General features: G+C 43.5%; 1 protein-coding gene across 1 annotated transcript; it reads left to right on the top strand.

Moving 5' to 3' along the window:
* Positions 1 to 3,322: 3,322 nt before the first annotated feature.
* On the top strand, positions 3,323 to 11,455 carry LOC124284987. Its single transcript, XM_046721123.1, has 8 exons — positions 3,323 to 3,456; positions 4,697 to 4,968; positions 5,589 to 5,805; positions 6,507 to 6,964; positions 7,623 to 7,756; positions 8,273 to 8,436; positions 9,515 to 10,000; positions 11,154 to 11,455. Exons 1-8 carry the CDS (start codon positions 3,454 to 3,456, stop codon positions 11,403 to 11,405), a joined length of 1,986 nt encoding a protein of 661 aa, XP_046577079.1. The 5' UTR covers positions 3,323 to 3,453; the 3' UTR covers positions 11,406 to 11,455.
* The last annotated feature ends 1,525 nt before the right edge of the window (positions 11,456 to 12,980 follow it).

Raw genomic sequence — 12,980 nt, 5'->3', positions numbered from 1 at the left:
ACTGTATCGCTCTGTATCGATGGGCATTCAGATTTCCTCAGATAACCAGAATTCCTGTTCTCTGGCCACTAATGCCTACCAATACCATGTCACCTTCTCCATCAAACGGATGAATTTCCTAAACGCATTTAGCGCCAGACGTTCTCCTCTACGTCGAAAAAGTCGAACTCTGCCATCGTTTCAGAACCGACTGAACCGACTTTTATCTGTAAAGAGCATTTTCACCCAGTCACGTGGCTGCCACCGACGTACAGTTCATGCCAATAATGCATTGCAGTCTGCCTTGACGGTATAGACAGGTCAAGGCCATTCCACTGAAGGGCACGTATACCAGCCATACCAAGTCGATGAAGGACTGTTCGTCTGCTGATGGCGTGTCCTAGTGCTGTCGTCGCCGTCACGAATCTGTTCCGGAGGTGGATCTGCCGGGTGTAGCAGTATTCGACGGGTGTCGTGACTCGTGGTCTTCCCGATTTTGGGCGGTCATGGGTCTGGCTTGTTTGCTGGCACTGGTTTACCAATTTCCTGATGGTGGCCTGGCTGCAGTGGACGGTTCTTGCCTGCTGACGTTGTGAAGCCACCATATTGGACATACCGATCGCCCTGTCTCGTTGGGCTTGCGTAAGTCTTGGCATATTCGTGGTGGATTTTTTGCTGCTGCATGCTTGCTCTACACAACATCGGTATTTATGCCACAATCATGCACGAGCATTTGAAAAATGCACGATTCATACGAAGTTTTCGGACAGCTGCGTTGTTATCGGGACCATGTTGCTTTTTTGCGAAAACCTGTATCGGCGTTTTCGGTTTTTATGCAATTACATCAAAAATAATAACCTGCTTTTGTCCGGTAGTTTATGTTCTCATAAACCGAATACTCAACGAGTCCTATACCAAACAATTGCATTCAGCACTTTAAATAACATTGAAATAGGTTTGCTGAGTAAATTCAGAGCGTAAATATAAAATATCTTTCTTCAAAAGATTTTAACAGTGAGTGAGTTTAGTTTAACGCCACACTCAGCAATGTTCCACCTTTATGGCTGCGGTCTGTAAATAATCGGGTCTGGAGTAGACAGTCCAGTGATCAGCAGCATGAACATCGATCTATGTTCATCGATACGATGGCATGGTTCAGCCGAGTCAGCGAGCCTGACCACCCGATCCCGTTAGTTGCCTCTTACGGCGGATTGCTGAAGTTCAATTCTAACCCGGACCTTAGAATGTCAGTCAGACAATTTTAACATGAATATTTCACTCAGACAAAATATGCTGACCAGTTGCTATGTTATCCGATTCATGCGCCAGGCTGGGTAGCAACAACAACTACCATCTGTCGACATCTTTATCACAAACCCGGGAATCGAACCAGACGCTGTTTCCGCTACCTTGCGTTCCGCATAACAGGTTTGAAACAAGCGCGAAGTCAGTATATGTGCCTTAGTGGGCTATTATGTTAAACTGGAATCTCGGTTATTCTGTTCTTATGAGATAAAATGAAGAAATCAGATTTAACGGAATGCATGATAATGTTTTGGCTGAACTATACACACCGCGAGACACTCCCGTCTCCGATTGTAACAGGAACATGTATCTATGGAAACACAGGTTAACATGGGCACTGTACCATATGTCATAGGAAACAGTTGTATCTTTACCCAAGGGGCTCTACATGCTTCTTCTCTGGTGTCAAATCATTTCCAACGTCTAGTGTTCCCATTTTAGCCTATAAGCATAGCCAGCCAACGAGTTAAAATATTATTGGGTCCCTACCCGTGAAGATCAACAAGGGGTTAGAATCGGTCTTCAGCACCCCATGCTCGTATAAAAAAGAGGCGACTGCCTTAACACACGATCGTCGGTGGTCAGCACGACGCTCGCTGACTTGGTTGATCCGGGTTACATGTCAATCCCAATGCTCGTAGATCGATGCGAATCTAACAGGATGTTGATCACTGGATTGTCTTGTCTAGATTTGATTATTTACAGACAAAAGTTTTATATAGCTGTAATATCACTGAGTTTGGCGTTCAACAACGAACAAAGTTAATGGAACCTGGGTAGCCATTCACTATTGAAGTTCATACAATGGATATTTTAATGAATTTCGAGAGAGTATTGTGGAATATGGTTCGCTATTGAGAGAACTTACATTATCGTACCAGTTTTATCATCACTGATATTTTCGAAAGTATTTTCACCTATGGTGGACAATTGTATGTCTGTTTACAATTTTTAAATAGTAGGATATATTCCAATTTGGGGTGATATTATTTTGGAACCAGTTTGTTTGATTGTATATGGATGTAGAAAATGACTATTACATTCACGTGAACTATGAATTCCTTTGGTTACGCGAACATGGTCAGGGTAAAATTCATAGTTTACCCCGGTGGGATAAGTCATGAAACCTCCTTGCGCCTCGCAAGGCAGCTTGGGTTATCCGGGATAATGATAATAATAATAATATAATAATCAGTTTAGAGCAGGGTATGAAGCCTGGAAAGGCGCGTTATTAATATGCCTCGTCGAATCAGGGATGTGTTTAGATTAGCGGCTGACGTACCCGACACCAATGACTGACTTGTAATAGTAAATGACGTGATGGACAGTAAGGGTGAACGTGTGTGAGTTTAGTTTTACGCCGCACTCAGCAGTATTCCAGCTGTATGGCGGCGGTCTGTAAACAATCGAGTCTGGACCAGATCCGTTAGTTGCCTCTTACGACAAGCATGGGTTATTGAAGATCAAATCTTAACCGGATCTTCACGGGTCAATGGACAGTAAGGCAATCATCTAACCAAATCTATGGTCATCTGACGTTCAACGACTTATGCAAATCTCAGTCATACTATCTATATATTGTTACACTATCTATCTCATTAAAAATATAAAATATCGATAGTTGTGACGCCATTTTATTGAATATCTTTTACTTTTGTTAATGGTATATATAGATCACGTGTTATTTCAGATGTTGCAGCCTTAGATATCGTTCGATGACTTCCTTTAATGCGTTTTGTGTTAATGTAAAGAACATACGCTTGGGAATCTCAAGAATTTCAATATAAATTCTGTCACACCGGACCTTGATACTAATTTCGAAATGCCGCGAAAAGAATTTAATCATGAATTTTAATGTTTTATCACGTTTTAGCAATCTATCAACAATTGTATAATTATCTATTTAGATAAGGTTTTCAATTCAAAAGTACCAAAGTAGAAACTTAACTTTTCACTATCGAAAAATGATAAGTCCTTTTGATAACTGGAAGCGTAATGATGGTAAAGAAGTTGTGAGCCGTGCAGGTGCTCGTGACGGCGATAAGGTCTACAGACTGGGTGGAATTGTGGAACCAACTGGTGGTTATCTCTTAATGGACGTCTTTAGATTGAACAACGTTATATAAGACCACTGAGCTTGGTCAGAGTAGTTGGACCAGCGATTCAACAATGGTAAGTACAGGCGATAAAGCATTGTAAACTCACCAGGGATTCGAATCCCGTCCATCTAGGAGAGGAGTGAACGCCTCAGTTACTCGACTAGCAAGTGTGAGTGAGTGAGTGAGTTAGTGACGTCATTGAACAGCATATGTATCACTCCGCGGCTGTGGTGAGAACGGCCAAAATGACGCCAGTCACTGGATGAACTGAGGTCACAGTATCTGTGTGATGCTCCGAATAAACAAATGATATGGACTTGTCGCTGCACTAACGCTGCACAAACGCTGCACTAACGCTGCACAAACGCTGCACAAAGCTACAAGCTGACGTAGTGTTTAACAAACTGACAATCGATCCAAATCGATCATATACGCTTCTACAAAGATCACGTGTCTTGATTGAAACACAATGCAACATTGTTCACTTTCTAAGGCCGTTGAATTCAAACAGGAGTACTTATCGTGATTTCTGTGCCTCGAAAATGAACCAAATGACAAATTCCAAAAGTAATAAGTGTATCGTTGTGGATTCTCCAATACATCAGGAGAGGTGGGATAGTCTAGTGGTCAACGCATTCGCTCGTCACGCCGAAGACCCGGGTTCGATTCCCCACGTGGGTACAATGTGTGAAGCCCATTTCTGGTTTCCATCCGCCGTGATATTGCTGGAATATTGCTGAAAGCGGCGTAAAACTCAAGTCACTCGCTCACTCACGCCATGTCGTATACATCATGTCGTTTCTATGCGCTATGGCATCTACCTGGAAAAACATGGAAAGATGTTTCATCTTCTGTTTGTGTTTTTTTAATTTATACAAATTGAAGTGTCCTAATCGAGGTGGTGAAAACTGAGGTCGAATCGTTTTAGAAAGCTGTTCTCTCTGGTTCATGAACCCACGAAGTGTCTTGTATATCTGGCGATCAGAGTTAATGCAGGGATTTGAGTGAGTGAGTTTAGTTTTACGCCGCACTCAGCAATATTCCAGCTATATGGTGGCGGTCTGTAAATAACCGAGTCTGGACCAGACAATCCAGTGATCAACAGCATGAGCATCTATCTGCGCAATTAGGAACCGATGACATGTGTCAACCGAGTCAGCGAGCCTGACCACCCGATCCCGTTAGTCGCCTGTTACGACAAGCATGGGTTACTGAAGATCAATATTCTAACCCGGACCTTCACGGGTACGCAGGGATTTGAAGCCTAAGTGCACCGTGCAAGAAACTTACGGTGGCGTGTTTTATGTTTCCAGATACGCTACGCCAGTTTCGTGTTGCTGGTCTTGGCTGAGTGTGTGTACGCGCGCGTACACATCACCACCACAACCACACCCTTCCCACGTGGGAACCTCCAGGTGAGGATGGATAACTTCAAGGTCAAGATGGAGGCCATGCTTCAGCAGATGATACAACAGCAGCTCTACGTGGAGGAAAGGATCCGCTCTGACGGGCAGTCCGGCATCAAACAGATCAGACAATACCACGACGGCCCGAGACCCTATGATTCGGAGTCGCACACATACAAGTAGGTCAACCAAACAGATCCCTTTATAATGTGAAAATATCGTGGACACTCACTCACTCACTCAGTGTCCCTCTCTCCTGCCCTCTCTCTCTTCCTCCTTGTGCATTTTACAACATTGACATGGGCATATCATGGAAGGGAAGTAACTCTGTACTAGTCACTAACATATACCAAATTTTATTTTGGCATTTGCTTGTAAGAGGCGACTAACGGGAGTGGGTGGTCAGGCTCGCTGACTTGGTTGACATGTCATCGTATCCAAATTGCGTAGATCGATGCTCATGCTGTTGATCACTGGAATGTCTTGTCCAGACCCGTTATTTACAGACCGCCGCCATGTCACTCACTCACTCCGGTTTCGTAATAAAGCACCGAAAAATGTCCCTGCTTTCGTGCCACTGTCTACAGTGTTTGTTGAAAATTAAATAAGCGACATGTTTTTGTGTGTTTTTTGTTTACTGTTGACAGAGTATTTTAATAAGGACTTAGCCTACTTGTAGATACAACAGTAAAATCCCATCTCCACACTTTAAGAAAATCCACTAAGCGCACACGCTGGTTATACGTATATACGTGCATAAGTGTAAATTCGTATTAATAATAAATGTCTTTCCTTCCAGAACTGCTTTTGCTGTACACGACCACGCTAACTATGACCGCACCGTAGGAATGGGAGAAGTCAACATGGTCATGAACGGTGTTGAGTTCAGAACGAGGCACAACGACTATAAACTGCGCATGCCCAGTAGGAAATCTGCTGCCTATCGGGCAACCGAAGACATTCCGTTTCCCAGTGTACCACCACAAGTGACGTCAAAGAAGACGCTACCTGAACAGGTGATTTGAGAATATTTACTTAGGGTGCTGTATCATGGGGACATTGTTCGTTAAATATAATATTCTTGGTATTTATCCTTCAATTAAATTCTAATAAATAATAAAATACTTAAATAATAAAGCCAGCTGAATCTCGTTGAATGAATGAATGAATGAATGAATGAATGAGTGGATGGATGAATGATGTGGTTCAATATAAAAGCATGTTGTAGCGATGTTCGTAAACGCTCTTGCGCGTGTTCCTGTATGATTGAATGAATGAATGAATTCGATATTGTTCCGACCTGCACATTCGTTCTTGCGCATGTATTTGTATGTGCGTGTGGGCTTGCGCGTGCGTGCGTGCGTGTGTGTGTGTGAGCGCGCGCACGAACACCTGGTATCATAACTGTTTGCTATCAATTCTAGTGTGTCATTAGGTCCCTGAAACAAATATCCCGAAAACAGCCCAAGCAAGTCTGGTTTACTGCAGTTCCAGAAAAGGACACGTGTCTCTTAATTCCTATATATTCTATTTCAATAACATAATTTGATAAGTGTCCTTTTATATGCAATGTCACAGAGACTAGATGTCTAATGGCGATCCACACACGTGTTTATGGCGTGTTTGGAGTCGTGCAGCAGGCCCTGTGTTTGGCAGAGGTTTCAGGATGATACAAATAGTTTTGTCGCTATGTATATTTAATCATTGTCCGTCACAGGTGGCGGAAATGAAAGCATGGTTCAAAGCCTGGCAAGATCAGAACCACAGCGTCCGGGACTACCGGAAGTACTTCAAACCCGTCCTGTGTTACATGGAAGGAGCATGGACCCAAAACACCACACACATCCAAGAGCCCTTCAGCAGCGACAGGCACGCCATCGACGCCACCAGCTGGGAAGACCTTCAAGAAAAGGTCAGGTTCACAACGTACTCGGGGAGCAAGAGCTTCCAGGAGAACTTCGCCTTCCTCCCGACTACAATCATGGAAGTGGTAAACGGCCAGCCCGTGTTTGCCCAGTGGAACTATCGCATCCTGTGCCATCCTCTGACTAGAGACCTTCCCTTGAAGTATCTCAATCTCCAAGATGACCTGTCTGCAAGAATTTCACGAGGTCAGACCAAGAGCCAGTTACTTCACGACCCAGCAGCACGATTCTCTCTCTTCGATGGTGATGAGTAAGTGCATGCTAGTTTAAAGTACTGGTCAGCTCCAATCATTAAGGGACAGGTCTAGTATATTCTCTACAGATCGGTACCATCACAAGGTGAAGCCCCAACAAGGATTGTTTCATATAGAATACTTTTACTAACATCGCAACAGATGCAAAATTATTGACAATTTGCTTAAAAATAAAATACCTTAGTAAGGGACAGGGACAGTTTATTCTGTACAAACCAATACCATCACCAGGTGAAGCTCCAACAATGATTGTTTCATGAAGAACAAGTTTAATTACTTCCAAAAGATGCAAAATTATTGACAGATTGTTTACAAATGGACTGAATTAATTTTCTGAGCAGACTTCTGACAAGAATAGATTTAGGTTTTAGAAAGTAATGCTCGTGTTCAGATCGCCAAGTAAGACTCCATGTTATGCCCCTTAATCGATATTTGAAAACATATGACATGATAGAAAACTAACACATTGTTTATTGACTTTTAACATTTGTTACCAATTTCCTGTTTTTGCACCTCTGCTTTTACATGCAATAAAATGTAGATCGTAGGTCAACGGTAGAGGGCCAAGATAAGTTTTGGTCCCGCTTGAGTGATTTCTGTCCACTTTTAGCTTGTATGTCATAAATCTTTCTTCATATATCGTTTGTCTTTCAGGGGAAGGAACTACACACTGCTGGACGAACTGATGAGCGAAATTCCCGGTTTGAACAACTACAATGCCAATCTGAAGGAGGACGTCTTTGGCCAACAACTGTATGACGTCTCAGACAACGCCCCAATGAACACAGGTGTGTGAACCCAGTAATCAGCAGTAATCTGTAAATAATCGGGTCTGGGGGGAAATTCTTTCCTCTTTCACAGAAATATGTGCTTACGCATGAGATCTGGGTGCCGTTGTACAAAGCGATCTTAGGGCTAAGGTGACCACAACTCCCATACCTTAACATACACGCAAGGTAGTGTTAGCGATAAGGTTGTTTTGTGCAACGGCACCCAGGTCTCATGCGTAAGCACATATTTCTGTGAAGGAGGAAAGAATTTCTCCCAGACCCGATTATTTACAGACCACAGTCATAAAGCTGTAATATTGACGAGTGAGGCGTTAAATAAACAAACAAACAAACACCCAAACGCATGCTCGTAATATAGTCGGGATTCTACATTTTCTTACATTGTCTGCTGTAACGCTTATATTACCAGAGAGCGTGGTATGCGTCAAAACACGTAATTTTATGGGCGCTTCAAGCTGCAACTAATATCGCACTCCGTGTCTATACTATTTGCTTTTTCTATGTTTTTTGTAGCTAACTACCACCGGTGGTACAAGGTTGGGAAAGGTGGAGCTAAAGAACAGCTGATGCATCGCGGCTTCTCCGATATGAGCCTGTTTGTGGCGCAGACCACCCAGTCTGAGATATCCCCCATGAAAGTGGAGCAGTGCACAGTGAACCCTGTCTCTAAACACAAGGTTTGGCATTTCAGATATTTTATAGGGCCGGGTTCGATTCCCAAAATGAATGGGTATTGATCCCCATGCCAGATGTCCCCACCGGGATATTGCCGGAATATGTCTAAACACTCACTCACTCACTCAAACGCCTTGCAGTATTCGACAGAAACAGCTTCAATAATTGTTTCTGAGTTTATTTAATTATTTAAAGGGTTATTTCGGTACGCGAAGTGCATGACCAATAAAAAATGATAAACCACCGATCAGAATGTTTCAAGAAAACTACAATGGAATTACAAGAACAAGCGTTATTGAATAATGTTTAAAGCGAGTGTAAGTACTATTCCAGCTTTATCAACTTCAACAAGAAGACCCTCGAACACGATCTTGAACCATCACGCTGGCTCGCCTAGGTTGGAAGATGAATACCGCACTGGGCTCGGGGAACGTAACTGAAAGAAATTATACACTGAAAATTACGTTTGAGCAAAGCGTTACAAACATTATCAAAATGTTACTTGTCTAAAAAGAGTCATGGATCATGGGCGTTCGTCACGCTGAAGACCGGTTTCCATTCCAACAATGGTACAATGCGTGAAGCCCACTTCTGTCCATCGCCGTGATGTTGCGGCGTAAAATTAAACTCACTCACTACGGTACTTACATCAAATACACCACCATGGAATAAAATTTACCTGTTTGTGTTTAATTTTACCCACCATCAAACATGGGTGTATTCGTTCTTTTCCCGGCAGTTTACATTCAACCTCAGATGTATCGATTTCAGTGGTTGCTGTAAATCAATTAGCACTTCGTTACGCTGATAAACAGTAACGTAAATTACTCCCAGGGGATTACAACTTGGTTTGTAATAATCGATAATTCGATGTAGCTTGCATACTGTTTTTTTCATGAATTGACAATAGGACGCCCTTGTAATGTATAGGAGGTAGGGAGGGTTGGTCTGTTGTTACAGGTTGTTGTGAGAATCCCTTCGTGCTGTGCCCCGTCATACGACGGAGGGAATATCGTTTTATGTGGCGTCAAACGTTCACTTTAAAGTTCTAGGCAACTAATGTTTTTTTCGTATATCTAGACGTGCCAGTCCTGGTCTCGGCGCTACTCCTACGCCGTTCCCCTTGAGGTGATCTACCTGACCCCCGTTTTGAGCTGGAACCCTTTCAACTTGGACTTCTGGTCAAAGGGTTCCCAAGGGCCCAACAAGCAAAGGGTGGGAGGCAACACGCCCCAAACGGCATACAACGGCTCCAGCTACCACGCCTACTACCGTACTCCTCCGACGTTGTTCTCGGGCCAAGGGGTGTCATTGAATCATGCCAGCATTGTTGGGGTACTGGACAAACACGGAAAGGTGCAGCAAGTGGCGGCTTCGGGGCCAAGGGTCCTGCTCCCCAATATCCCGGGGATGGGAAAGATCAGGATGCGGTACCCCATCGCTCCCATCCATGGGGAGGGGTCTGGCGTCTGGAAGGAACTTGACGCTCTCAAGGACATGATGATGGACATCGAGAAGTACAAAGGACTGTTTGAGGAACCTCCAACCATGGACGGCAGCCATACGGTGAGACAACATTACCAATATTGCCAAAATGTTCGCACCTATAATTAATCATGCAAGTGCAGTAGCCTGGAGATGCAGTTTACAGGTGAGAATGGTGCAGATTAATGGTGCGTCGTTATTAACGGGTCACTCGTGTTTGTTGGATGTCAAACATGAACATATAGCAGCAAGCGGCAATATGTCTGTTGTTTGTTGTTAAACGCCGCACTCAGCAATATCCCAGCTATATGATGGCGGTCTGTAAATAATCGAATCTGGACCATACAATCCAGTGATCAACAGCATGAATATCTATCTACGCAATTGGGATGCGATGACATGTGTTAAACATGTCAGCGAGCTTAACCACCTGATCCCGTTAGTCGCCTCTTACGATAAACATGGGTTACTGAAGACCAATTCTAACCCGGATTTTCACGGGTCAACAAGCGGCAATAAGGCTGAGTACGTTGACAATAGGAATAAAACGTGTTGTTTATGCCTGGGCAAGACGGATTCCACATTTGTATGGAACTATCAAAACACAATGAAAAATCTAACACTGATTTAAAGGAAAGGTAACCAAAACACCAGAACGCAACCAGCGGTTTAGCAGTGATTGTGCTAAACATAATACAGAAGTCCAGTTCACTGTGCAAAATAATGTCCCTTAATAGATCACCTTGGATATGATCCTCAGTAACTCACAAGACTCGATACGGCACCATAGGTTCCTCCGGGTGTAATAGACTAAAAGACTTACCTCGGGCTCTCCTCACGCGTTATAAGTCGTGATATATATGAAAAACAGTTCAAAGATCACTCAAACTTAAGGGCGATAGAGTGGTTTGAAGCTTAAAGCGTCGCTTGTCACGTCGAAAGCCCGGGTTCGATTCCCAACATGGTTGCAAGAGTAAAACATATTTCTGGTGTTCCCCCACCGTGATATTGCTGGAATATTGCACAATTTCATACTCTATCACGCATACATCCTCAGATTTGTGAAAGGAATTCCCCCGGATAAGGCGATGGGCTTGGTTTTAATGTTGAGGAAAGACCACTGTCACTGTAGAATGACAGTCATTTACGTTAACTAAAATTAATAACATCGTTGATATTGTATTTTTAATATCAAGGGATGATGTAACATTATGAACGCCATTGTATTATCCAGGGAATGTTACATCTGAGAACAGGCGTTGCAACCAAGACACCCCCAGGTCCACACGTCCACGAAATCTACGTGTCCCAAGACGTTCAGGCGCAAATGGCAGGCGGACGTCGCGTAAGGATGCTGACAAGCAAAGCCCAAGGCCACACCCATCAGCTTTTAATAGACGGGAGAAATCACAAGTACAGCATTTTTAATTGTGACGGAAAACCGCGCTGCTGGGACGGCCATCCTTCCAGTTTATATGTTGTGTGAACTGCTTAGCATCTTGCTGAGGTCCTGAATAAAGTGCATGCAAAAACTGACAGTTATTACAGAGATATTTATACAGGAGAGAGTGGGAATGGTTTTTACGCTGTTTTTAGCAATATGCCAGCAATATGGCAAGGGACGTGAAAAACGGGAATAGCTTGAATATTGCTGAGTGCGGCGGAAAACTCAACTCACTCATGTCCGGCTCCTCGGTCCAGTTGACACAGCTTCTGCCGGGAGAGCGGAAGGACAGAGGTTCGATTCCCGGTCGCATCATTCTAAAATACGTTAAAAAATGGTTCTTGTCGCAACCCGTCCAGTCGGTGGGAGGTGGGAGGTGGAAAGAACAACTGGTCTGCTCATAGTCCGTTTACTAAGAGGAGTACCCATTTTATAGAATAGTACAGCATAGCATATCAGAGGTCAAGCATTATAAACACAGCAATAGCCCGGACAAATTGTTTGCTTGTTAATGCCAGACCCAGCAATGTTCCAGCTATATGGCGGCGGTGTGTAAATAATCTAGTCTGAACCAGACAATCGAGTGATCATCAGCATGAGTATCGATCTACGAAATTGGGACACGATGTATCAACCAAGTCAGCGAGCCTGACCACATGATCCCGTTAGTCGCCTCTTAGAATGGCTTGAAGACCAATTATAACCTGGATCTTCAAGGGTTTGCCTGATGTTCACTAGACGTCAGTGACAAACCCATTCCACATCAACCACAAACAATGATTTCGACTTCATCGCGGGCGTGTGTTTATGAATCACTATCAAATAGTAAAAGAGACCAGGCCAGCTATTCTCGAAACGTTCGTAGCCCTACGAACTTCTTAAGCCCACTCTTCTTTTGCCCATTTTGTTCTGAGTGAGGGAGTTTGGTTTGGTTTTACCCTGCCATTAGCAATATTCCAGCAATATCACGGTGGGGGACACCAGAAATGGGCTTCACACATTGTACCCATGTGGAGAATCGAACCCGGGTTTTCGGAGTGACGAGCGAACGCTTTAACCACTAGACTACCCCACCGCCACCATTTTGTTCTGGGGAGGTAGTGGGGTCATCAATTTTTGAACACATGGACTAGGAGGTTCAGCAATTTTGTACATAGGAACATTAAAACATTATGGGGAATATAGGGTTGGGGGCATTGAATTTTGTACATGACATGGAGGCTTCATCATCACACACACACACACACACACACACACCTTGGCAACATGTCACGTCATGTATCTTGGCAACTATTCAAATGTGATGTACTGTGACTATTCATGTGATGTATTATGGCAACTATCCATTGGATGTACTTAGCAGGCTATCATCACGTGATGTACCTTGGCAACATATCACGTGATGACCTTGGCAAATATTCATGTGATGTATCCATGGGATGTACTTGGCAACTAATCATGTGATGTACCTTGGCAACATATCACGTGATGACCTTGGCAACTAATCATGTGATGTACTTGGCAATATATGATACATGTGATGTAATTTGGCAACTATTCATGTGATGTACTTGGCAACTATCCAGTGATGTACTTGGCAACTATCCATAGGATGTA

This window comes from Haliotis rubra, unplaced genomic scaffold (genome assembly GCF_003918875.1).
Source record: "Haliotis rubra isolate DU_JTF1 unplaced genomic scaffold, ASM391887v1 Scf35, whole genome shotgun sequence".
Classification (NCBI taxonomy): domain Eukaryota; kingdom Metazoa; phylum Mollusca; class Gastropoda; order Lepetellida; family Haliotidae; genus Haliotis; species Haliotis rubra.
Note: the sequence above shows the minus strand (reverse complement) of the source record. Positions and strands in the feature narration are given on the sequence as shown.

Excerpts from the sequence above, each read along its gene's own strand:
- LOC124284987 (XM_046721123.1), top strand. Across the intron at positions 5,806-6,506 it reads AGAAGACGCTACCTGAACAG|GTGGCGGAAATGAAAGCATG; the intron begins GTGATTTGAGAA and ends TGTCCGTCACAG. Across the intron at positions 10,001-11,153 it reads CCATGGACGGCAGCCATACG|GGAATGTTACATCTGAGAAC; the intron begins GTGAGACAACAT and ends TGTATTATCCAG.